Genomic DNA, 22,515 nt, shown 5'->3' with positions numbered 1-22,515 from the left:
TTTAAAAGACACCAATGAGCAAGAAGTTGGCACATCTGACCAGGCCCTGAAGCTAACTGTGCCAGTCTCTGTTAATTTCACCACAGAGTGGACCAGCTGGTTTCATGAAGTCTTGGTTTTCAACTGGGAAGTCCCCCAGAGATACATGATGACTTTCATGGGCCCTACACACTTTAGCTTTCATGGGCCTCTTATACAATAAAAGAAAAAATAACTTTTTTTTTTTTCTTACTGGGGATTGAACCAGCTTCATCCCTAGTCCTTTTTACTTTTTCTTTTGAGACAGGACCTCACTTAGTTTCCTAGGCTGGATTCAAACTTGTGATCCTCCTGCCTCTGACTCCCAAGAAACTGGGATTATAGGCATGTGCATTGTGTCTGGTGAAAAAATAACTTTCAAAAATTATATTTTACAGGCTGGGGTTGTAGCTCAGTGGTAGAGCACTTGCCTAGCACACGTGAGGTACTGAATTTGAGCCTCGGCACCACATTAAAAAAAAATAAATATATTGTGTCTACCAACAGCTAAAATTTTTTTAAATTATATTTTACAACTGCATTGTCATCGAGAAGAATATAATCAATGTTAGGGTGTGACCCATTTTATTTTAAGAAATTTTTTTATTTGTTCTAATTGTTTATACATGACAGTAGAATACATTTATGCATTTTGATATATCATACATAAATGGAGTATAATTTCTCATTTTTTCTGATTGTACATGTTTCAGTCATTCCACAACCAGGTACAATCAGAAATTGATTTTAAAAAAATTTAAAACATTTTTGTGGATTCTACCCCTCCCAACCCCCACAAACATGTTGTGGATCTCAGCACTGTGTCCACTGTGCCCAAAGTGGTTAGGCAGACAGAGGGTGAGCAGAGAGCTTCAAACAAGGGGCATCTAGGATTTCAACCCTGGAATCCAATCTGAATCACAACAAGAATGGATTAGGGCAGGACAAGAAGATTAGGGCAGGGAAAAGAACTACCAGTAAGGGAATCTTCTGGAACTCGAGACTGGGCACCATGGCAAGAAGAGCCCAGATGGGATGCAGGTCCTTTCTGTGCATTCCTGTGTTTAGGCCTTGAGCTCCCAGCCACACTCCTCCCCGTCAGCCCTACCTCATATCACCCATGCTTTCCTTTTCAGAAGCAGAAAGAATGGAGGAAGAGCACAGAATGCTGCAGAAGTGTATTTATCTACCCACACATTGCCATAGATTGCACACATATTTTCTTCATCTATTTTTTCCTACTTTGCATATAAGCCTCTGAGAGCTGGTGTGTTATGAAGAGAAAATTCGCCTCTGCAAAGGGTGAAATTCTATGCACATAGAACAATTAAAATGATTTTCATGCTGATTTAAGTCCATCAAGCACCATGCTCACATCCAAACTCTAAATGGTACAGCATGATATATCCCTGAAGCTCCTTAGAGAACATCAAACACTATGGAATACATCAACATGAATTTGCTAATAACACACTAAGTGTCTTGAAAATTATCCTTCAATTATTTACTACTTTGGCAGAGAATAGAGGTTTATAGTCAGACAAGGATCAGGGTACCAAGACTACCATATAAGCTCTTTGATGCTCAGCAGAGAGCAGTCTGATCTATTAGATTTCAAAAAATAAGATCCCAGTACAAAGGAATAGAATCCAAAGCGGGACTATAAAATTCAGTTACAACTAATGGCAAGAAATCAGAATGATTCTTGTAAAAAAAAAAAAGATGCACAAGAAAGAAATCCAGTTTGAATTCTAAAAATCAAGTTCTCCGCTTGACCAGCAGCAACCTATACTTGCTAAAAGCAATGGTTAGAGACATGGCTGTTCATGGTTTCTGGCTTTTCCAGCAGGTGGCTATGGGATGGATGTGACGAAGAAAAACAAACGAGATGGCACTGAAGTCACTGAAAGAAGTAAGAGCATCTGAATTTTTTAAATTTATGATTGTTTCACTATAAAAGTAAAAAAAAAATTAGAAACAGAAAAAATAACATTTATAATTCTACCACAACCACTGTAGAACTTACAAACATGTTCCTAAAGGAATAAAATTCCTTTCCTGAAGAGGGCTCTTATTGGTTTTGATTTGAACACATGTATGCAAAATAGGTCCTGGCTTTTCTTCCAAGATGAAAATTGCCATTTCCAGAGCTGGGGATGTGGTTCAGTGGTAAGCACTTGCTTAGCTTGTGTGAGGCCCTGTATTCAAACCTCACCACTACAAAAAGAAAAGAAAATTTCCATTTCCATGGATAGTTTTTGTAATGACCAGTAATTTTAATGACTGCATAATATTCTGTTAAATAAATCCACTAATTTATTTGACCATTTCCTTGTTTAGGGATATAAGGCAACAAAAATCTTAAAGTATAATATCCCAGTTATTTCAGGGCTAAGTTGAAATAACACTGGTGTCATAGTTGAAATCTACACTAAGGATTGAAAACAGATACATTTATTTTGTGAAACTGCCCAAATGATGAATTCAGAGACATTTAAACTGTCCCCCCTAGCAACTCTAAATTAGGGAAGCTTTTCACTTATTCTGTGACTTTCATTTATTTCCACTAAAAAGCTCCTGGCTCCGTAGACTTGGAACTTTAGGTTAGGAAATAATTTCTTTTGATGTGTCAACGAATCCCAAAGGTCTGTACAATGAGAGGTTTAGTGAAAGCTCAAGGACTATTATTCAAACCAAACTGCCACTTTGCTCTGAAAAACCATTCCCTTTTATGCTTTGAATGCTGTTTCTGCTACATTCACTCGTGGTCCTGGTAGGTCAACCGAACTAATCAGGAAAATGCAGCATGAAGATAGACGGGCAAATGAGACGGAGCAGGTGCCAACAGCACAGCCTCCAGTGGCACAGAATGACCCTGCGCCATCTCCTTCCTCTCTTCTCCATTCACACCTCTACCCAGATGCCTGTGTGCCTGCACACCCACATACATACATGTGCACACGCACACACAAGGGAAGTCGGCTCTTAAAGACCACGCCCTTGAAATGCTTCCAACTTCTTCACGAGGCACCTAGTGACATCATCCAGGGTGTTGGTCCTGCCTGCCTGGGGCACTTTGGAAGGGAGGGCAGGAAGACAGTGTTCCTTGAGACAAGAGGGCCTGACCCTTCTTCCAAGTCAAACCCAAGACTGGACTGGATCTCACTGTCAATGAAGAGACCTTGACACCTAGACAACTCATTTCTCAAATCAGTGCATAACGGCTTTGGGTTCCAAAGAGATATGAACTTATTTTCCAGGCACCCTGAAATCCATTGCTATTGCTCATGTTTTCACGCACAATGGATCAGATCACACACTTTAAGCCACAAATATGCAAAAACTATGTTGAACCAAATTTAATACGCTTAGCTCATGACAGGAAACAGGCCTTGCCAAAATACACAGATGTCAGTACATCCCCTAAAACCTCTTCTTTTCTTTGTCTTTTCCAGTTATCACTGAAACAGTAACTACAAGACTTACCTCCTTACCACCAAGTAAGTAACTATCTCATAGCTTTCTTCTCAGCAGGTCATGTGTGAAGGCCCCGTATGGTAACCTTGAACCTGGAAGCTCACTCTTCAATGAACATATCCCAAATATCTAAGAATTTTTCCCCCTTAACAGCTATATTAATGTTGATATGTGGACCACAAAACCAATCAGTTTGAAGTGTGTGGTTCACCAGCCGTTAGTATATTTACAGAGTTGTGCAGCCATTGCTACAGTCTAATTTTAGAACATTTCCATCACACTCCAATAAAAACCCTCATGACCATTAGCAGTCACTCCCCATTCTCCTCCTCTTCTCTTCTAGCTCCCAGAAACCACAAATCAACTTTTGGTCTCTACAGAGTTGCCTGCTATAGACAATAAAATATCAGAAATCCCATCTACCTGAGCATTGAGTAGCTTGACACCTCTCAAACTTCCATTGGACTTTTCTTTTTTCCCAGGAGCTCCTTGGGTTTAGTGGATTCTGTAATAGAGATAGGGCCCCAAGCTAACCGGGATGGGGAGAGGCTGCCCCTCAGCAGGGGAGGCCAGAGCAAAGATGGGCTGCCAGATGGAACTGAGCGCTGCCATATGTCCCTCCAGCACTTCTGGCAGCCGCTCTGTCTGGACCTCGACCAGGCATTTGAAAAGAGCAAGCCCAACCAGGGCCTGGGCTCAAGGAGCCTGTCCTCCCTCAGCTGCTTTGTCCTACTGAGAAACTTGCTGTGCTCCATCCAGAAAGCTTTACTTTCACATTCTGAGGAACATGCACTGCAGCTTTTGGTACCCAAACAAGCTGGAGCTGGGTAGCTTGCACCTTGTAGTGTAGGTGGGAGAAGAACTCAGCCAGGAGGGTGCTGGTGAGGTGCAAGGGAAGGCTTCCAGAGGGCAGGGATGCTGGCACCCTGACTCCACCCTGAAACTCTCATCTGGTTTTTGGTTCCGGCAGAAGGGGGAACCAGCAATGGCTACACCAAAACAGGCTCTCTGGGTGGAGGGAGCCGGCTGGAGAAGCAAAGCCTGACCCATGGCAGCAGTGGCTACATAAACTCAAGTAAGTGCCTGCAGGTGCCAGGGCTGGGGGAAGAGCAGGGGACAGGGACAGGGAGGGGGCCACCAACAAAGACCAATGAAGGAGTCAGGCAGATGGGATTCTGAATCAGTCCATGAGAGGGACAATTACAGCTACTTTTCATCCATTCCAAATGTCCCAAAGAGTTATCTAAATGACCCAGGACCCAGGGAAGTTGCCACATTTATATCATCCACATTCAAAGCCCACTTAAACTGGATCCATTTGAATAAAGTCCCAATATAAATAACTATCATTAATTCAGAAGACTTTGGAGATAGGTGGCTGTTTTCTTAATCAGTCACTTTAAGCCACCTCTTTGAGGGAAGGTGTGCACATCCAGGGTTCACAGTTTGAGTTACCAACAGCAACAACCAGAGAAACTCCATGATTGGGTTAGTGAGCTAAGAGAATCCGGTGACATGTAATTCCACACTGTGCAAGGTCCCCCTGGGCAAGCATCCAACACAGGCCCGTTGTTCCCTGTGAAGCTCTCTTTCAAAGGAAACCAAAACAAAGCAGAGCAAGGCAAAATAAAACAAAAAGGAGTGCACACAACCCCTGAAGCACTGAAGATATCCTATAGTGAAACTACAAAGGAAAACCCAAGGTAAAGAACCCGCCCTACCAGAGGACGGTCGCTCCACCGTGGAGAACATTCTAAGCCATCATGCAGGGCTCCTCGATTAAACATCAGGTGCTAGTCCTGGCCGTTTCTGTGCACTGTCATTAGTCCCACGAGGGAAAGGCAGTGGCAATGATCCTGCCTTCCCACTTCTGAGCAGCCCCCTCTCTCACCTGTGGTCTGCTGGGGTCCCCTGTGCCTCCTGCAGGGCCCTCCCTTAGTTGTGAGCTCCTGAGTGCTCCTGGCTAACGTCAGCTCATCTCTGCCGAAGGCCCATGAGGACCTACCCTTGTCCCCCGATTGCAGGTGGAAGCCTCAGGGGCAATGCCTCTACCTCCAGTTACAGGAGGGCACATTCGCCTGCCTCCACTCTGCCCAACTCACCAGGCTCCACCTTCGAGAGGAAAACTCACATCACCCGCCATGGGACATACGAAGGTATCAGCCCCCAGACTGCAGGAGAGAACCTCCTTCCTGCCTGTGACACCTCGCTTGTCCTCTGAAGATGCGTGGATGGGCCCCTGGCTTCCCCTGTGTCTGCACCCCACCCCACCTTTCTCCTACTCCTTCCTCCTTGGTTTCCTTTGTAGACTCCCATTACTTGGCCCACCTGGTCACTTTTTCAACTAGCACTTGATCATGTATTTAGCATCGTGTGGAGCGCCTTTGTGGGTGTTCAGATGAATCAGACACGGATCTTGTCTTCAAGGAGTTTACATTCTGATAGATAAGATGACAGACTAAAAAGCTATATGGTGCAGAGTAGGAGGCAATTATCATCTTCAGCTGAGGAAATCAGGGAAGACTTTATGGAGGAGGTGACATCTGATTTGGGCCTGATGTGTAAGATTTTGGCCTCCAGAGATGGACAGCGGGGCAACCCAGGCAGAGGGAGCAGCGGCATAAGCACAGACAGGCAGGAGCAACCAAGGCTGACAGAGAAAGTGGCAGAGGCACTTATGAGAAGAAGAACAGGGCACCCGATTCAATGCTAGGATAAGATATTTAGACTCTATTCACACACAATGGGGAACCACGGAGGTTTTTATTTATTTATTTATTTATATTTTTATTTTATTATTTAGCACTAGGGATTTGACCCAGAGGTGCTTTACCACTGAGTTACATCCCCAGCCTTTTTATTTTGAGACAGGGTCTTGTTAAGTTGCTAAGGCTGGCCTCTCACTTGCAATCCTCCTGCCCCAGTCTCCCAAGTTCCTGGGATCACAAGTATGCACCGCCACACCTGGCTCCACATAGGTTTTTAAGCCAAATATTTGAGTTTTTGAGTCCATCATATTTGAGGTCCAAGACTAGAATTCTGTAAGAAATGTTGCAGAAAGAATTGGCAAGAAAGGGCTGAACACAGGTGACAGGTTAAAAGGAAAGCCACAATAGTCCAGTGGAGGGAAATGTGCAATTAGGTTGGTAACAGTGGGGGAAGGAGAGCTGGAGGTGACATGTATTAGACGTAGAATTGACAGGTTTGGCAGTTGATCAAACATAAGGAGAATAGAAGGCAGCAATGTTGTTAGTGTTCCAAGCACAAGTTGGGCTAATGGTGGTGCCAACAACTGAGACAGGGGAGTCCAGTGGAGGACCATCCTTGAGTGAATTCAGTTACTTGGTCTTAAAGAGGGCAGCAAGTAGGCAGTGGGCCTGGGACCTGAGCTCGGGGAAGAAGTCAGAGCCAGATACCCAGTCAGGAGGCATTCTCACAAAGAGGTTGGTGGAAGCTGGAAGACCGAAGGGTTTGCCAAGGAAGGGAGTATCAGAGCAGGAGGGAGCCGTGGAAGATAAAGCTGGAGGAAGAAGGCTGAGAGAGGAGGAAGAGTCGTGGACTCTAGTGGAGAGGCCAAGAACTTGCAGCAGCGCTGAAGAAATGCTCAGTGCTCAGCTCAGGGAGGAGTGTGGAAGAAGCTACCCGGGCTCCATGATAAGGCCGTTGGAGTCCTGGTCATCTGCAGGAACAGCTTCAGTGGGAAACCAACAAGCCAGTTGGGTTTAATAGTGAGAGCAGAGAGGTACCAGTGATGGAGAAGCAGGATTAAGGGACTGGGTATCCTAGTAAGTGATAGAAGTGGGCTGACACCCCAAACTGGGAGAAGTTGTGCCTCTGGATGGAGGATGAGAGCTGCAGGAGGGCGTTGGGAAGCCCCTCATCAGACACGGTGACTTGCATAGCCCAGTGCTTGCTGATCCAGGGCCTGAGCAGGGGCTTTTACTGTGCATTTGTGTAACAGGGTGTGAATTTCTTCACAAGTTCAGAGAGTTCTCTGGTGCTAAAGAATGTTTGCTTAATCAGAGGCAGGTCACTTGCTCTAGCATTGATACCAGGGCAGACTAAGTCATGCCATGATGACGTGACCAAAAAAAAAAAAAAAAATGGAAAGGGAAGGGAAGGCAGGCCTACTTTCCTGTGTTCATACCCTCCCCCTTCTGAGTAGATCAGTGACCAGAGTATAGTGCTATGACCAAGTCCATGAGGGTCGTGTTCCGAATCATGGGCCTGCTCCGTGGATCATGGGAAATGACTGCTGAAGAGCACAGCCCACTCCCCCCCTGGAGCACCCTTGGCTATCGAGGTTCAGGAAGGAGTGGATGGCACCACCCATTCTCTGGGAAGCCTTAAGTGACCAAGTGGCTACTTTTACCAAGTCTTTCATCCCCTCTTTAGGGAGCTCCAGCGGAAACTCTTCTCCGGAGTACCCCCGGAAGGAATTTGGTATGTTCTCTCCTTATTTTCAAAAGAAATGTTCAAGAGGGCAAATGCCCAGGAGACAGGGTGGGAGCAGAGGACATCATGAACTAAACGACTTCTTCTAAAGGAGTTGACCTCAGCTGACCTGTTGTTCCCTTGTTCTTCATCCTGAAGCACCTTTAGAGGACTATCAGTCACATTACTTGCTGTCATAAGCATTTGCTCATGACACTGTTAAAGTGTTTATACAAGGTTCATGGTTGGACAGATACTCCCTGAGGCCAAGCAGTAATTGTAGGGATTCTTCCTTCCATTACAGGCACAGAAAACTGCCAGCAGAGAGGAGCAGTGGTTACCATGCCCAATGCCCAACATCCCAGCCCCTCCATGACAGCCTAGTTCAAAGGGCCACATCACATGCCTAGTGACAACCTAGGCTGCACATAATCACTTGGCCTTGAGTCTTGGTTCATGTTCATGATATCTTATTGTGCAGTGAATTAGTGATATAAGCATTGATGATTCAGTGATTATCATTTTATTTATTTATTTACACTGGGGAAACAAAGGCAAGCTTTAGTGAGCAACTTAAAGGGACAATAAGGCAGCCTCTTAAAACATTTAATTGGTACAAGTGGATCATGCTCCCAGATAGAGTGACTTAGCTAACAACAGCTAATAGCTAATGGTAGTTAGTGTCAACTAACTCTAATTTTGTGTGTGTATTGGTGGGGGCAAGAGGTACCAGAGATGCAACCCAGGATCTCGTATATGTTAGGCAAGCACTTTCCCACTAATCTACATCCCCAGACCCCAGTGACTTCAACACCCTAAATGTGCTAGGGCATCACAAAATGTCCTCACCTATTGAGCATTCACTATCCGGAAGAGCCCCTGTCTGGATATTAGACACACTATGAAACTACCTCCATGACAAAAGTATTCTGCATGCCACTCCTTACATATGCCTAAGATGACATTTCTCTGTTTCTCAGCATCATCTTCAACTCGAGGACGGAGCCAAACACGAGGTGAGTGCTATCCCTGGCTTCAGTTCATTTATTCGAGGAGCTTTTTCTGAGCAGCTAACATGGGCCAGCCTGGAGCCAGGCAGGGTGAGGTAAACAGGAGAATAAGGGATGGTTTCTGCTGTCCAGTTAACACCGTAGGTTTTAGATTTCTCTCACCAATGCCTGAGAGACCACAGAGAAAGGAGGGAAGCTTGGTCTGGCCATTGTGAAATGGAGAGGGGGAAGGGCATGGTTGGCGCTGAGTGCAACAGAGCTTGCTTGCTTAGACAGCAGTCTCTGGAGGAGGTCTCCAGGTGCCTGGGGGTGTGCAGTTGGCAGGTGAAGTGAGTAGAGGGATGTCCTCTTTTGAGCAGCATTCTTTTTGGGAAACTTAGGTTTCCCAATCCCAAGACTTAGAAATCTCACAATAGCCCACAGATGCACCCACTGCTCAGAGCTCAGTTTCAGGGCCTATGATCCTGGCTCCTTCCCTCACAGCCTCTCCGTGTCTTCTCTTGTACAGAGAGTGAGATTCGAGTTCGACTGCAGAGTGCGTCCCCATCTACCAGATGTAAGTGACACTATCTTGCTGCACAGGATCCAGGAAGCCTTGAAATTCAATTACATGTGAATTTAGCATAATGTCACATTGTGGGCTAGTGCTGAATGTGTGTGTGTGCTCATGAGCATGCCCTCAATCATAAAACATCTGTAAAGGCCTTCTGGGGGTTGGGCTCTGGGCCAGGTATTGGGGTTAAGTTGCTAAGTAAATTATGGTCCCTGCTGTTTAGTTGTTCGCAGACTAAAGGGGACATAGTAGACCAGCCAGTCATCACTGCTTAGTGTGGCCAGGGAGCAGGGAAGAGCTGCTCCACATCAGCCCAGGGGGTGGGCACGGGTGCCAGCAGCCAGAGAGGCCTTCCTGGGTTAAGTGTCCCTTAAGGGAGACTAAAGTGGATCAGAGTTAAGATTAGAGGATGGGGCCAGCATGAGACATCCAAGGAACATCTCAGTCTGGTGACATAATGGCAGAGTTCAGGTTAGGGAAGGGTCAGAAGTGTATGGGCTTGAACTTCATCTCAAAGATCAGACATTCCCCACTCTCTGCATTGGGTCATTAGACTCCTGTGGCTGTTGCTAGAGGGTATTTGACAACATTTTGAAATGAACCCAACTTTTAGGGCAGGAGCCAAATACAAGGAATAAAAGAAGGAAGAGCTGAGATGATGGTTTAGGTCACAGACAGGGGGGTTGCCCGCAGAGTTTAGCAGCTGGGGTCAGGGGCACTAACTCCAGGCCTGATGCTTTGTCACAAATCCTTCCAGGCATGGGGTGTTGAGCTGAAAGGATGAAACTTTCCAGGCCAGGGAGGGAGGCTGGGCCCCAGCACCTATTGTCTCCTCCTATGTGCTACCTTTGTGTGATGTCTCCCTTCTCTCCTGTCTTCCACTTTGGGAGGAGGTCCGAGGAGCTGGCTCCATTGGTTTACCTTGCTACAAAAAAACATCATCCAGACAGACTTGAAATTAGGTCACACATAAATGCAGCACAATGTTTTAAGATTTCTGGGCCACAAATTCCTTTTGACACTCCCAGACATACAAGGTCAGGACCTGACATCTGAGGTATCTTGAGCAGAGGAGGGAATTACTGTTTGTTTCAAAGGAACGATCTAATTAAGGGTAGAACAATCTGATCTGATCTAAAGTTCTCTATCTGCCTGATCCAAGATGACCATGTCCTCCAGCTACAGAGTCACCCCGAGGTGTCCCATGAGGTCTAATTAGAAAATATCTCCCCAGGATGCTGATCTCTTATGAGAGGCACTGTATTTATGAGATTATTGATATTACAAGTGGCCAGGTTGATAAATCCTGTAAATTGGGAATATGCAAAAATTATAAAGCTAACCCAAGTCCTAGTGTGTGAAGCAGATGTCCTCAAAGTTCCTCCCACTGCAGTTGGACACAGGAAAGAATCCCGGGCCTAAGGATTGACTTTGGGATTCTTGTCCAGGGACAGAATTGGATGATGTGAAGCGTTTGCTCAAGGGGAGCCGATCAGCAAGTGTCAGTCCCACCCGCAACTCCTCCAGCACTCTCCCCATCCCCAAGAAAGGCACCGTGGAAACCAAAATGGTGACAGCAAGCTCCCAGTCAGGTAAGCATGACAGCCCCCAGGCTGCCATGAGGGATGGGAACATGGCAGCAGGTTTATTCTGGCTGGAGAATTTCACTGTGCTCTGGCTCAGACTTTTCTGACATTTCCAAAAACCCGGCTCCTCCAGCCGTGTGAATTTGTGGGCCACACATTTCTTACCAGACTGTTCAGCCATCCCACAGGCACCCAGTGGCCCAGTTCTAGATCCTAGAGATTGTCCCCCAGAAGGTTCCCACATTGAATGTGTTGACCAGGTTCCCCCAGTGAAGAGAACTGGGGAAAGTTGCAGTGTCTTCATTCATTCTCTAGTGACAATTTATTATATGCCTCCTCTGTGCCAAGTGCCAGGCATTGAGGAAAAGCACGAAATGAGAGAGACATAGCCACTGTCCTTGTGGAGATGAAAGTCTCTTGGGGAAGTCAAAGAGGAAACAAGCTGTCCCCAAGTGTTTAGCAAGGAGTGCAAGGGAGGTTCTACAGGTAACAGGGAGACAAATGAGCAGGTCTTTGGAGGGAGGTGAGGAAAGAAGCCAAGTCAGCTCCAACAGGAAGCTTTCCTCTCATTTACTCCTGGGCAATAAAAGCCTGGAGACCCTGACCTTGCTCAGATTTTTCCTAAAGGAGCAAGCCTCGGGTACTCCATGACCTGGCTGACTAGCTCGCTCTCAAAGAGTGATGAGGCAGAACCGGCATCAAATTTAAAGAAACAGAAAAAGGCTTATCAGGGCCAGTACTTGCAGATCTGGTTTGCACACAGGAATATATAAGGAGAATTTGACCAGAGAAGTTCACCATCTTGCAGTGTGTCCTCAGACCTGAGGGCTCCCCGGCCAGACATACTGCACCCTTGCCGTGGTGCCTGGAGGTCTACTGAGATTAGCTTTGAGGGTCTTATTTTTTGCTCCTAAGGGAATGGCTCCCTGCCATCTTTGAAGATGAAGGAGCCAGCAAAGGACCAATAGGCAGATCATTGGTGCAGACAGCCCACCAGGAGGTGAGGAACAGGGTTTAGGAGAAAGGAGTAGACTCCAAGGAAAAATCAATCTTCATATTTCACTAAGAGCTGGCAAGAATTTCTAATCAAAAAGACCAAGTTTTTATCAACTTTGAGATTTCAGTCAAAAGTAGCCCCAGACTGCTCTGAACGGAGGGAGCTCCTATGGGACCCTCAGTGCTAAACCCAGGAAAGTCCCAGGAAGCAGAGCCAGCTAAGTCCCACGGTAGGGAAATATTTATTTGTCTGTCACTGGAGCAAGTGTGTTTTTTTGCTCCCAGTGTCAGGGACCTACGACACAACGATCCTGGATGCCAACCTTCCTTCCCATATGTGGTCCTCTACTTTGCCTGCGGGGTCCTCCATGGGGACCTACCACAACAACATGACAACCCAGAGCTCATCTCTCCTCAACACCAATGCCTACTCAGCAGGATCAGGTAAGTGGCAACTGTGCTCACTGCTCTCATCCACAAAAATCACAATCGTCCCACCTCTACCCTGGAGCTGAATGACTCCTCGGGTATCTGCCATCCTAGGGCTCCTGAGAGGTTTCTAGAACCAAGTGTCTCAAGAGTTTCTCACTGGAACTTAAGTTCAATTCAGTCTAGAAGGTATTTCTCCTGCTGAGCCCCTAGTAGAGAGGAATATACAGTATAAGATATCAGAAAAAAATATATAAGGATAAAGGATATAAAAAATGGATGCAGGAGAATTGCATCACTCCATGCAAATTGACTCTGGGATCTTGAGCAGTCATTTAACTTCTTTGAGTTTCAGAGACCTTCTCTGTAAGATTGGGTCACTAACAGGAAAGACTTTGGCTGAATCCACTGTCCACTACTGACTGATCACCTGTTGACTAGAACCCAACAAACACCGTAGGCTAATGTTTGATTCTCTGCTGGGAGGCAAGAGAACTGAATATTAAAGTTTTTCCTAAAAATCCAATCCTGGCATTTCTGCTGGTATTGCCACAGTATCCAAGTCTCTGCCTCTGCTCTGGGTTGAACATCCCTCTCCCCCACCTCTCCCTCTCCCCATTACAGTCTTTGGAGTTCCAAATAACATGACATCCTGCTCTTCCACCCTGCACCCAGGACTCAGCACCTGCTCCTCAGGTCAGTGTCACCATCTTTTTTTTTTTTTTTTTAAACATCAGAAATTTATTAGTTGCTCAAAACATTACATTGATCTTGACATATCATATATCTTACATTTGTTTCAAATGGGGTATGAATTCTTATTATTCCCAGGAGTACAGATTGCAGGATCACATTGATTATACAGCCACATTTATACATACTGCCATACTAGTGTCTGTAGTGTCACCATCTTGAATCACCTTTTCCTGGCTATTGACTTTAAAATATAAGAATGTTCTTTCCTGAGGAAAGTAGAACAATTTCTAGAGAGGATGTCCTTTCTGCCCATGAGCACAAAGGACTTTTCTCCATGCATTCTGTGACCCATAGCAGAGACCGCAGCTGCTTTTAGAAGCTCAATTGCAGATAAAGCTCAGGATCCCAAGGAGAAGTTCTAAGGGAAGGGGGCCCAAGTCCATGCGGATGTGCTTATTCTGTGCTGATCCTTTATTTTCTGGGAGAGTTGGTGAAATGGAAAAAAAATGGACTTAGTGAGTCATAGCTTTGGACATTTTCAGGGTGAAAAACATTGTTAATTTAGAGGATCTTATTTTAGATCTTTTAAAAAATATGGTAGTTCAGGGCTGGGATTGTGGCTCAATGGTAGAGCTCTCGCCTAACACGTGTGAGGCTTTGGGTTCAATCATGTGCCACATAAAAATAAACAAATAAAAAAAAGATATAAAAAAAAACTTTAAAAGATATGGTAGTACATCAGAAGAACCACACTATGGTAAATAATGTTACTACTTAGTTTCCAATGCAAGCATATGACAATTTTAAAGAAACATTTGTTTTCACATGTATCATAATAATCCATATGGTAATAAGTTGCCAGTCTTACCTTTTTGAAAACAATCTGCCTTCTTCCTGTGATATTGCTGCTAATAAACATAATGACAGGTCTTCTTTACTTACTTAGCTGGTATAGCTACAAGTGCAAATTTAACGATCAGATTTCCAATAACTCCAGTTGACTGGAATCCCTCCAAAGTCAGAAGACCCCAGTTTCATGCTTTTCCCCCCCTTTTCTACCTTTGTATTTTGTTTTCCAAACACTTGACTGAGCCAGGCCCCCAGGTAATATTGGATCCATGATCCTGAGCCCCAAACTCTAGATAGGATGAAGGAACAGAAGCTATGACTAGGGAGGAGTGGGCTTCTGGACATTGGCCTTGGAAGTCCTAATGCGGGTGAGAGGAGTTCCATGGGTTTGAGTCAGGAAAAGAAAGAGCTGAAGGGAAAATGAAGAGCCTTTCACATAGTGTCTCTCAGCGCCACTGTCTGCATCCCATGTCCTCGGCATCCCACACTGTGTATCACTTCACCCCAGGGTGCTACAGGGAACAGAAAACCCTAGGGATATTTTAGGATTTTGAGAAACACAGCAACATTGAACCCTGTGTGAACTACTACTGTTAAATTGTGTGGACCTAAGTACTCAGCAAATGGGACTGTAGCGAAATTTGCCTTGGAGTAGGGAGGTGGGAATATTAAAAAAAAAAAAAATACTGTCACTAAGAATAAGGTGAGGGATTCAAGAAAGTTTGAGAATCTGTCATCTGCAAAGGTAAGTGTCTTGAAAATGTTTGGGGGCTGGCATTGTGGCTCAGTGTAGAGCACTCACCTAGCACGGGTGAGGCACTGGATTTGATCCTCAGCACCACATAAAAATGAATAAATAAAATAAAGGTATTGTGTCCATCTATATATAAAAAAGAAAAGAGAAGAAAAGAAACTGTTTGGGGGGTTCCAGGAGGCTGCCGCAGCGGGGGACATCCTCTGTGCACTCTGGTCTGACCTGTTCTCAATCCCTCTCACAGTGTTTGGCATGCAGAACAATCTGGGCCCCAGTTCGTCTGCTCTGTCCCACAGCACGGCCACTGCCACCACTTCCACAGGTTCGTAGTAGCTGAGGCTTGGAGCTCAGGGGTGGGGTCATGACATCTCTTTAAGGCTACAGTTCACATATGCCTTTTCAAAAACTGAATTTGAAGGACCAAAGGGCCTCTGCAAAGCAACTGACCTTTCCCCAAATGGCCCCTCCCCAACTTAGAGTTGTCAATCTTGCTCATTTATTGGCTGAGACATGAGTTCAACATACAGGGCAGCCTACCCTGTGACATGTCACCTGTATACCCCGTGTATCTCACAGCCCAGTGGGTCAGGTCCCTGCTCCCTACCCACTCCTTGGCAGTCCACTGTCCCTACAAATCAATCAGCTAGTTTATTTTATGGTGCACCCCCCAGGTTGCTGACCCTGTGCAAACCTGCAGGGAGGGAGTAAAAACAAAAATGATGTAAGGCTCAGCCTTGATTTCAACTTGCCTGCTGTTCAGTTAGAGTGGAAAGTTCAGCACACGGGAAAGGAAAGGGGGATCCTGTGAACACCAGGAACTAAGTAATGTACAGCACAAAATAGGGGTGCAGAAGGAAAGAGGCAGAGGACTTCCTGGAGGAAGTGGCCTTTAAAACACCCTAGAAGGATAAGGAAGATTGTACCCAGGAACATTCCATCTAAACCCTCCTTGCTTCTCTGTGGCTGGAGAGGGTTGATTTCACAGGTGCTGATCTCCCTGGGGAGGCTGCCTCTCTGCCAGGGCTGATCAGGCTGCTCTAGAGTGGCAGGACCCACCCTCCCACGCTGGCCCAGCTCATCAGTGGTCCCTTTTTTGCAGCATATGGTGTGAAGAAAAACGTGCCCCAGAGCCCTGCCGTCGTGAGCACCGGTGTATCCACCACCTCTACAGGTGAGAGCTGTTTCTAGCTGTCACAGGTCAGGCTGGCACATGGAGAGAACTGCCCATCTGTGACACGCAACGTATAATACAAGAGGATAGAGTCCCTGGGTGTCCCGAGGTCCACAAACACAACCCCCCATGGATGTTTCCATGAGATTCAGATTCAGAGATGAGCATTCCTGCGTTTGCCTGGGGTTGCCTGTCCCAGGAGCAGGAAGCTCCGTGCTCCACAGCTGCTTAGGGTCTGGCATCACCCTTGCCCGGAAGCCCTTGGCCTTTTCCTGTTACCTGTAACCATCATAAGACCCAGGAGCCCCTCGGAAGCTGCCAGCATCCTCTCCACTTCCTCTAGAACCGTTATCAACATGGGCTCCCACCATTTTTGTGGTCCTGGTGCATCTCCTCCCATTCAGAAACCCAGAACTGTACACTTGCTAGGCGAGCGCTCTACCACTGAGCTACATCCACAGCCTTTGTTATTATCTTTTGAGACTGGGTCTCCCTAAGTTGCTGAGGCTGGCCTTAAACATGCTATCCTTTTGCCTCAGCCTCCTGAGTAGCTGGGGTTATAGGCATGTGCCACCACACCTGGCTAACATTCTTTTTTTAAAAAAAAAAATTATTTATTGAGCACCTCCTTTGTTTCAGACAGACACTATACTAGGTGCTGGGAGAGACAGTAAGCTGGCAACTTTGGTGGAGTGAACAGATGACAAACACAAAGATGAAGTATACAAGATAATTGGAGAAAATGACACAGATTTTAAGAAAACAATGAGTCACGTGGGAGAGATGGTGAGGGTGGAATGCTTTAGATGCAGTGGTAATGAAAAGCCTCCCTAGGAGGGTAAGACAAGCCTTCCATGCTTGTTAAGGAAGGACCTGCCTGACAAGGGGGACTGTATGGTGAGGCAGCTGCATTGACCAGTCACCCAGTACTTCTGTCATTGACCCAACCTCCTGATGGCCAGGCCCAGCCAGACAGGGAGGGGTGCTTTGGTCCCAGAATGCTTCATAGCACCACAGTCAGTGAGATCAGGAGGCTCTATGTGCACTTGCTAATCTCTTTCTTCTGCTGCCTTCTTTCCTCCTCCCTCCCTCGATCGCTTCTTTCTTCTCCTTTCTCCTGGCTTCTTCCCTCCCCAGCCTCTACCACCAATGTCCAGAGTGATGACCTCTTGCACAAGGACTGCAAGTTCCTGATCCTGGAGAAAGACAATGTGCCTGCCAAGAAGGAGATGGAGCTGCTGATCATGACCAAAGACAGCGGGAAGGTCTTCACGGCCTCCCCTGCCAGCATCGCTGCAAGTACGCCAGGGACCCCCACCCCCCACGACTGGGGCTACAGGAGAAAGGCAAATGGTGTAGGAAATGGTGTCCTAGCAAGGTGGTTTCAGACAATGTAATCATGAAGCCACGGTTTTCCCATTCTAATGAAAAATGTCTGCCTGAATGGAGCCTCACAGGGTCTCCTTGAATGCCAACCAATGAGCCAGGAAAATTCAGGCAGAGCTCCCAGAGGGGTCCTTGGACCACTTCAACTCTCACAAGCATGAATGGGGGAAGTTAGCCCCAGGAAAGCTGGGCTCTCTTCACCAGGGTACCCTTGACCTCCCCAAGCAGCAAGGAGATATGCAACAGGCGGGGAGGGGTGGAGAGAGAATACTCCAGATTGTCAGGGGTTGTGCGCACAGCTTCTTTTTCAGAAGACACCCTGAAAAAAGAAAAGCAGGCTGCCTACGCTGCTGACACTTGCCTGAAAGCAGAAACTAATGGTAAGAACCAACCTGACTGCTGTTCCCATTGACTTCAGTCAAGCCACAGTTCATTTTTCTTAGTCTTCTGAGACTTTGATACTCAAAAGGGGGCTCCAGGAACCAGCAATTGGCAGTACCTGGGAGCATGTTAGAAATACAAGAGAGACCTTGATACTCAAAGTGTGGTCTGGGGACCAGCAATACCTGGGAGCACGTTAGAAATGCAAAATCAAGCTCCGCCCCCTGCACTGTGTGGGAAGCTGCATATTAACGAGTTCCCCAGGTGGTATATATGTGACATTGAAGAAAAGCCCTTCCCTGGCTTGTTACATGGGTATTTTTTCTCACCTTATTAGTTCTCCCATGATTTTCAGAACTGATCAAAAAATGCTTTGTAAAGCCTTGGTTATCATCTTCTCTTTCACGTTCTCCTTCTTCCTTCCCTAATATCTGAATTCTTTCTTGGGTCTCCACATTTCTTCTCAAAGTCCTGTAAAATCTCTCTAAACCACTGATTTTAGGGAATTCAGCAAAGAAAGGGAAAGTTAAGCCATGGAGCATTTTAAAATTTTTATTTTATTTAGCCATAGAGCATTTTAAAATAAAGTAAAATAAGACAGCTACCATCCCAACAGGGCAGGAGACTAACCTGACTCGAGTCAGCAAGGTTAGTAATTCCTCATTTTTTTAAGGGTGGAGCTAGGCTGTGAAGCCAAAAGACCCTTTCCAGAATCTGATGAAAACTATGCGCAAATTCCCAGGAAATTCCACACATGCTCACAGTAACAACAGAGACTCACACACAACCCTCCTCCAAGCCTGTCCTTGCTGGATTTCCCAGTTCACACTCCAACGTCCCAACCTGTGCACCTGTGCTCAGAGTCCCTTAGTCAAGATATCAGAGTAGGGATGGGGGTGTAGCTCAGTGGTAGAGTACATGCTTAACAGAGTCCTGAGTTCAAGCTCCAGCACCAAAAAGAAAAAGAAATCAGTCATGTCCCATGAGCACATTTATTTTTTTTTGAATAAACAATGATCTTCCAAAAAATGTGTTGAGGTTTAGGGTTTAAGGTTGTAAGAGAGTTAAACACTATCCATTCTTCCACCATTACGTGCTTGGCCAAGCCATGCCTTCATCAGTATATTTTTGTAAATATCAGCCTCCTGAGGACTGAGTTGCTAGATGTCCCTAACGTTGCTGTTCTGCGAGGTGCCTGAGTGGCCAATTGACCTAACGTCCTAAACCTCACAATGGGCAGCCTATGGGCTCCTCCAGTTTAAAAGCTCAGGTCTGAACTTGTGTTTGTCTTTTTAGGAGACTTGAAGACCATATCCACAAAGGGCAAGGGCACCTCCGCAGGTGGGTGAGAGTTGGGGACCCTGCAGGGACAGGATCCAAGGGCTGGTTATACTTGGTCAAACAGATTATGGCCCTTGCCTGGAGCCAACACACACTTGAGCCACCCAACTCAGGCTCCCTGTGGGCACATAAGGGCAGGAATAGGGTAAAGGTGGGAGTGGGCAGGCTGTGGGCTGGTGGTGGCCTCAGAAGGAATGTAGCCCAGGGGATGTTGCTTTGCAGACCCCACCACCCCTAACTGGCAGCCACTATAAGACCTAAGGTCCAGGGTCTCCAACCAGGGCAGGAGCAACATGATGGGGCTACTCTGGGTTTCTCCAGAACCTCCCATGTGGGCCCAGGAGGACACTAAGCCAAGCACACTCCTGCCCCCTACCCTTTTTTTACCTCCTATCCTCACCTTATGTAGGAGCACACTGAGTCTTACCTCCCCAGAAGTTAGAGAACTATAAACCCTGAAAAAAATGTTTAGGTTTACTGGACTGAATGTAACTCTAGGCACTGTGGAGATCACAAAGAGCGGGCTGTGTCCAGTGGTCCTGGAGATGGGGGAGCTTTAGATTCAGGCCTAATAAGATGCAGGAGGTTGTGGCTTTGAGCTGCATCTCTGCTAATTTTTTTTTTTTTTCTGATTTCTTTTTGACCCTTATCTCATCTTACTCAACAACTGTCTGATGAAGTAGGGAATCTTTTAACTCCACTTTATAAAGAGGAAACAGAAAGGTTAAGTGACCTTCTCAGGGTCACACAGCTCTAGCCCAGCATTGTCAGACTTCTGCTCCTCACCAGCCATGGCCCTGTGTTAACATGGAGTTGCCCAGGAACTTTGAAGTCCCTACTCCCACTCAGGCCCACAGGAAGTCACCAAAAGCTAGAGAATTTTGAGGGAAAACAACAGGAGCTGCCTGCATTCACCCCACCTTCCCTGTCTCTTCCACAGATCTCCATGGCTATGACCGAGGCGGCGGTGTTGGTGGAGGTGGAGGCGGTGGTGGCGGGGGACTGTGGGGGGGTGCACCTGCCTGGTGCCCCTGCGGTTCCTGCTGCAGCTGGTGGAAATGGCTGCTGGGCCTGCTGCTCACCTGGCTGCTGCTCCTGGGACTACTCTTTGGCCTCATTGCTCTGGGTATGTGCAAAGGCCTAGGGGCAGGATGCAGGGTGGCCCCCAAGTCCCGCCACCCCTTCAGAAGGACAAGCATCAGAGAGTGGCCCTGAGTGTCAGGACCAAGAGGCTTGAGATCATAGGCGCAGACCTGGTGTTCCTGCAGATGAGGACACTGAGCCCCAGGAGGCACCTGGCCATGGTCATGTGGCCAGTGAGCTCCTGGTCCCTCCCCACCCTCCCTGGACCCGTGGCAGCCTGCTGTGTGCATTTGGCTGCCCCTCACAATAAGGTCATGTCTTCTCATTGCCACCTTTTCCAAGCACCTATGGCTATGTTCCTGCCATCTCTCACTCCACCTCACAGGAGAAGAGAGGGCAAACTTTGGCATCCAGCTCAGGCGACAGGCCAGGTTTCTGTACGGCTCCGGGAGGATGCTGAGGAGCTCATCCTCCTGTGGCCTCCACAGATTGTCTCTGCATAAGTAGTTCAGCAACTTGTGCCTAGCAGAATGAAGCAGCCCGTGGCTGGCTCCCCACGCGGAGGCTCAGCGAGGCAGGCACTGGGGAGAGCCCTGGCTGATGTCGCCTGTGTCTGTCCCTTCCAGCGGAGGAGGTGAGGAAGCTGAAAGCCCGTGTGGATGAGCTGGAGAGGACCAGGACCGGCGTGCTCTATTATGAGGACAAGATGGACAGGAGCAACAAGGACCGCCTGCAGGGAGCTGCGCCCGACCTGGGTACTGGCATAGACAAAGCAGGACTGGACATCCCCAGCCAGGAGGCACTCTGGCTGTTCGTGAGGAACAAGCTGATGATTGAGCAGGAAAATGGTGAGAGTTCAGCCAGTGCAGGGCCAGCTCAGCTGAGTCTCTTGCTGCTTTGTGTGGGTGTGGCGGGGGGACTGTGGGGGGGTGCACCTGCCTGGTGCCCCTGCGGTTCCTGCTGCAGCTGGTGGAAATGGCTGCTGGGCCTGCTGCTCACCTGGCTGCTGCTCCTGGGACTACTCTTTGGCCTCATTGCTCTGGGTATGTGCAAAGGCCTAGGGGCAGGATGCAGGGTGGCCCCCAAGTCCCGCCACCCCTTCAGAAGGACAAGCATCAGAGAGTGGCCCTGAGTGTCAGGACCAAGAGGCTTGAGATCATAGGCGCAGACCTGGTGTTCCTGCAGATGAGGACACTGAGCCCCAGGAGGCACCTGGCCATGGTCATGTGGCCAGTGAGCTCCTGGTCCCTCCCCACCCTCCCTGGACCCGTGGCAGCCTGCTGTGTGCATTTGGCTGCCCCTCACAATAAGGTCATGTCTTCTCATTGCCACCTTTTCCAAGCACCTATGGCTATGTTCCTGCCATCTCTCACTCCACCTCACAGGAGAAGAGAGGGCAAACTTTGGCATCCAGCTCAGGCGACAGGCCAGGTTTCTGTACGGCTCCGGGAGGATGCTGAGGAGCTCATCCTCCTGTGGCCTCCACAGATTGTCTCTGCATAAGTAGTTCAGCAANGGGGGGGGGGGGGGGCCGGGGCTACCACTCAGCAGGCTCTCAGTCTCTCTCTCCCCACACCTCTCCATATCGCTAAGAGGCAGGTAGTACCAGGACTGGGATCCCATCTTACAGATGGAAAAACTGAGTCCTAAAGAGGAGAATTGTCCGAGATCACTAAACCCCGTGTTAATTCTGACTCCTCAGCTAGCTTTGGTTTCTTCCCGCCGCCCATGACCCCCTCTTATGTGCAAATGAAGGACATAGGAGATGTGACACTCACTCAGGATTTACTTTCTCTCGTAGGAAACCTCCGAGGAAGCCCTGGCCCTAAAGGTATTGCAGTGGACCCAGCCTTTCCCTGCTCTCATTCCTGCAGGTGGATTCTCTGGGTGGATTATTTTGTCCTTTTTCCAAACATGAAGACGAGGTGCTGACCCCCTTGTGGTTCCGTTGGGAGGGCTGAGAACTGTCTTTAGAGTCAGAAGATCTTAGCGTGGGAAGCGACCTGCGCAGCCTGTAGGAGAGTTCTGGCACTGTACCAAGGGACACAGATGGAGACGGAGGGACAGATGGAGACTGCCATCCCATTGCCTTGACATATGGCTTCCATATTGTCAAACGGCTGTGAAGTACCAGGGAGAGAATGGCCCTTGGTTCCTACCGATCTCACAGTTTTCATGCCTTTCTCATTTTAGGCGACATGGGAAGTCAAGGCCCTAAAGGTAAATCTCACATGGACATTTTCACCTTTATTATTAGTGAGGGTTAATGGTTTAAAGCAATCAGCATGGGTCAGAAAACCCCCTTCATAACGAGAAAAGTGACTGACATTCCATGGGACAACTGCACAGTG

The 22,515-nt window shown here is 47.4% G+C and overlaps 1 protein-coding gene across 3 annotated transcripts in view; it reads left to right on the top strand.

Annotated features, from left to right (window-relative positions):
• Nucleotides 1–22,515, top strand: part of Col17a1 (collagen type XVII alpha 1 chain) — a 48,657-nt gene that overhangs the window by 4,371 nt on the left and 21,771 nt on the right. For 2 of the 3 annotated variants that reach the window (XM_015494756.2, XM_048807282.1), the window contains 19 exons: nucleotides 1,865–1,930; nucleotides 3,474–3,518; nucleotides 4,466–4,570; nucleotides 5,520–5,651; nucleotides 7,891–7,938; nucleotides 8,910–8,945; nucleotides 9,448–9,495; nucleotides 10,941–11,084; nucleotides 12,360–12,518; nucleotides 13,128–13,199; nucleotides 15,047–15,124; nucleotides 15,902–15,973; nucleotides 17,111–17,272; nucleotides 17,659–17,739; nucleotides 19,037–19,081; nucleotides 20,022–20,207; nucleotides 20,791–21,012; nucleotides 21,966–21,995; nucleotides 22,358–22,384. In XM_015494756.2, the coding sequence (XP_015350242.1) occupies nucleotides 1,879–1,930; nucleotides 3,474–3,518; nucleotides 4,466–4,570; nucleotides 5,520–5,651; nucleotides 7,891–7,938; nucleotides 8,910–8,945; nucleotides 9,448–9,495; nucleotides 10,941–11,084; nucleotides 12,360–12,518; nucleotides 13,128–13,199; nucleotides 15,047–15,124; nucleotides 15,902–15,973; nucleotides 17,111–17,272; nucleotides 17,659–17,739; nucleotides 19,037–19,081; nucleotides 20,022–20,207; nucleotides 20,791–21,012; nucleotides 21,966–21,995; nucleotides 22,358–22,384 (1,744 nt within the window). In that variant the 5' untranslated portion in view covers nucleotides 1,865–1,878. The remainder of the gene's footprint in view (nucleotides 1–1,864; nucleotides 1,931–3,473; nucleotides 3,519–4,465; nucleotides 4,571–5,519; nucleotides 5,652–7,890; nucleotides 7,939–8,909; nucleotides 8,946–9,447; nucleotides 9,496–10,940; nucleotides 11,085–12,359; nucleotides 12,519–13,127; nucleotides 13,200–15,046; nucleotides 15,125–15,901; nucleotides 15,974–17,110; nucleotides 17,273–17,658; nucleotides 17,740–19,036; nucleotides 19,082–20,021; nucleotides 20,208–20,790; nucleotides 21,013–21,965; nucleotides 21,996–22,357; nucleotides 22,385–22,515) is intronic. The other variant, XM_015494757.2, reaches the window with a different exon arrangement.

The sequence above is a fragment of the Marmota marmota genome, unplaced genomic scaffold (assembly GCF_001458135.2).
Source record: "Marmota marmota marmota unplaced genomic scaffold, marMar, whole genome shotgun sequence".
NCBI classification, from domain to species: domain Eukaryota; kingdom Metazoa; phylum Chordata; class Mammalia; order Rodentia; family Sciuridae; genus Marmota; species Marmota marmota.
This window is presented reverse-complemented; position numbering and strand designations above follow the sequence as displayed.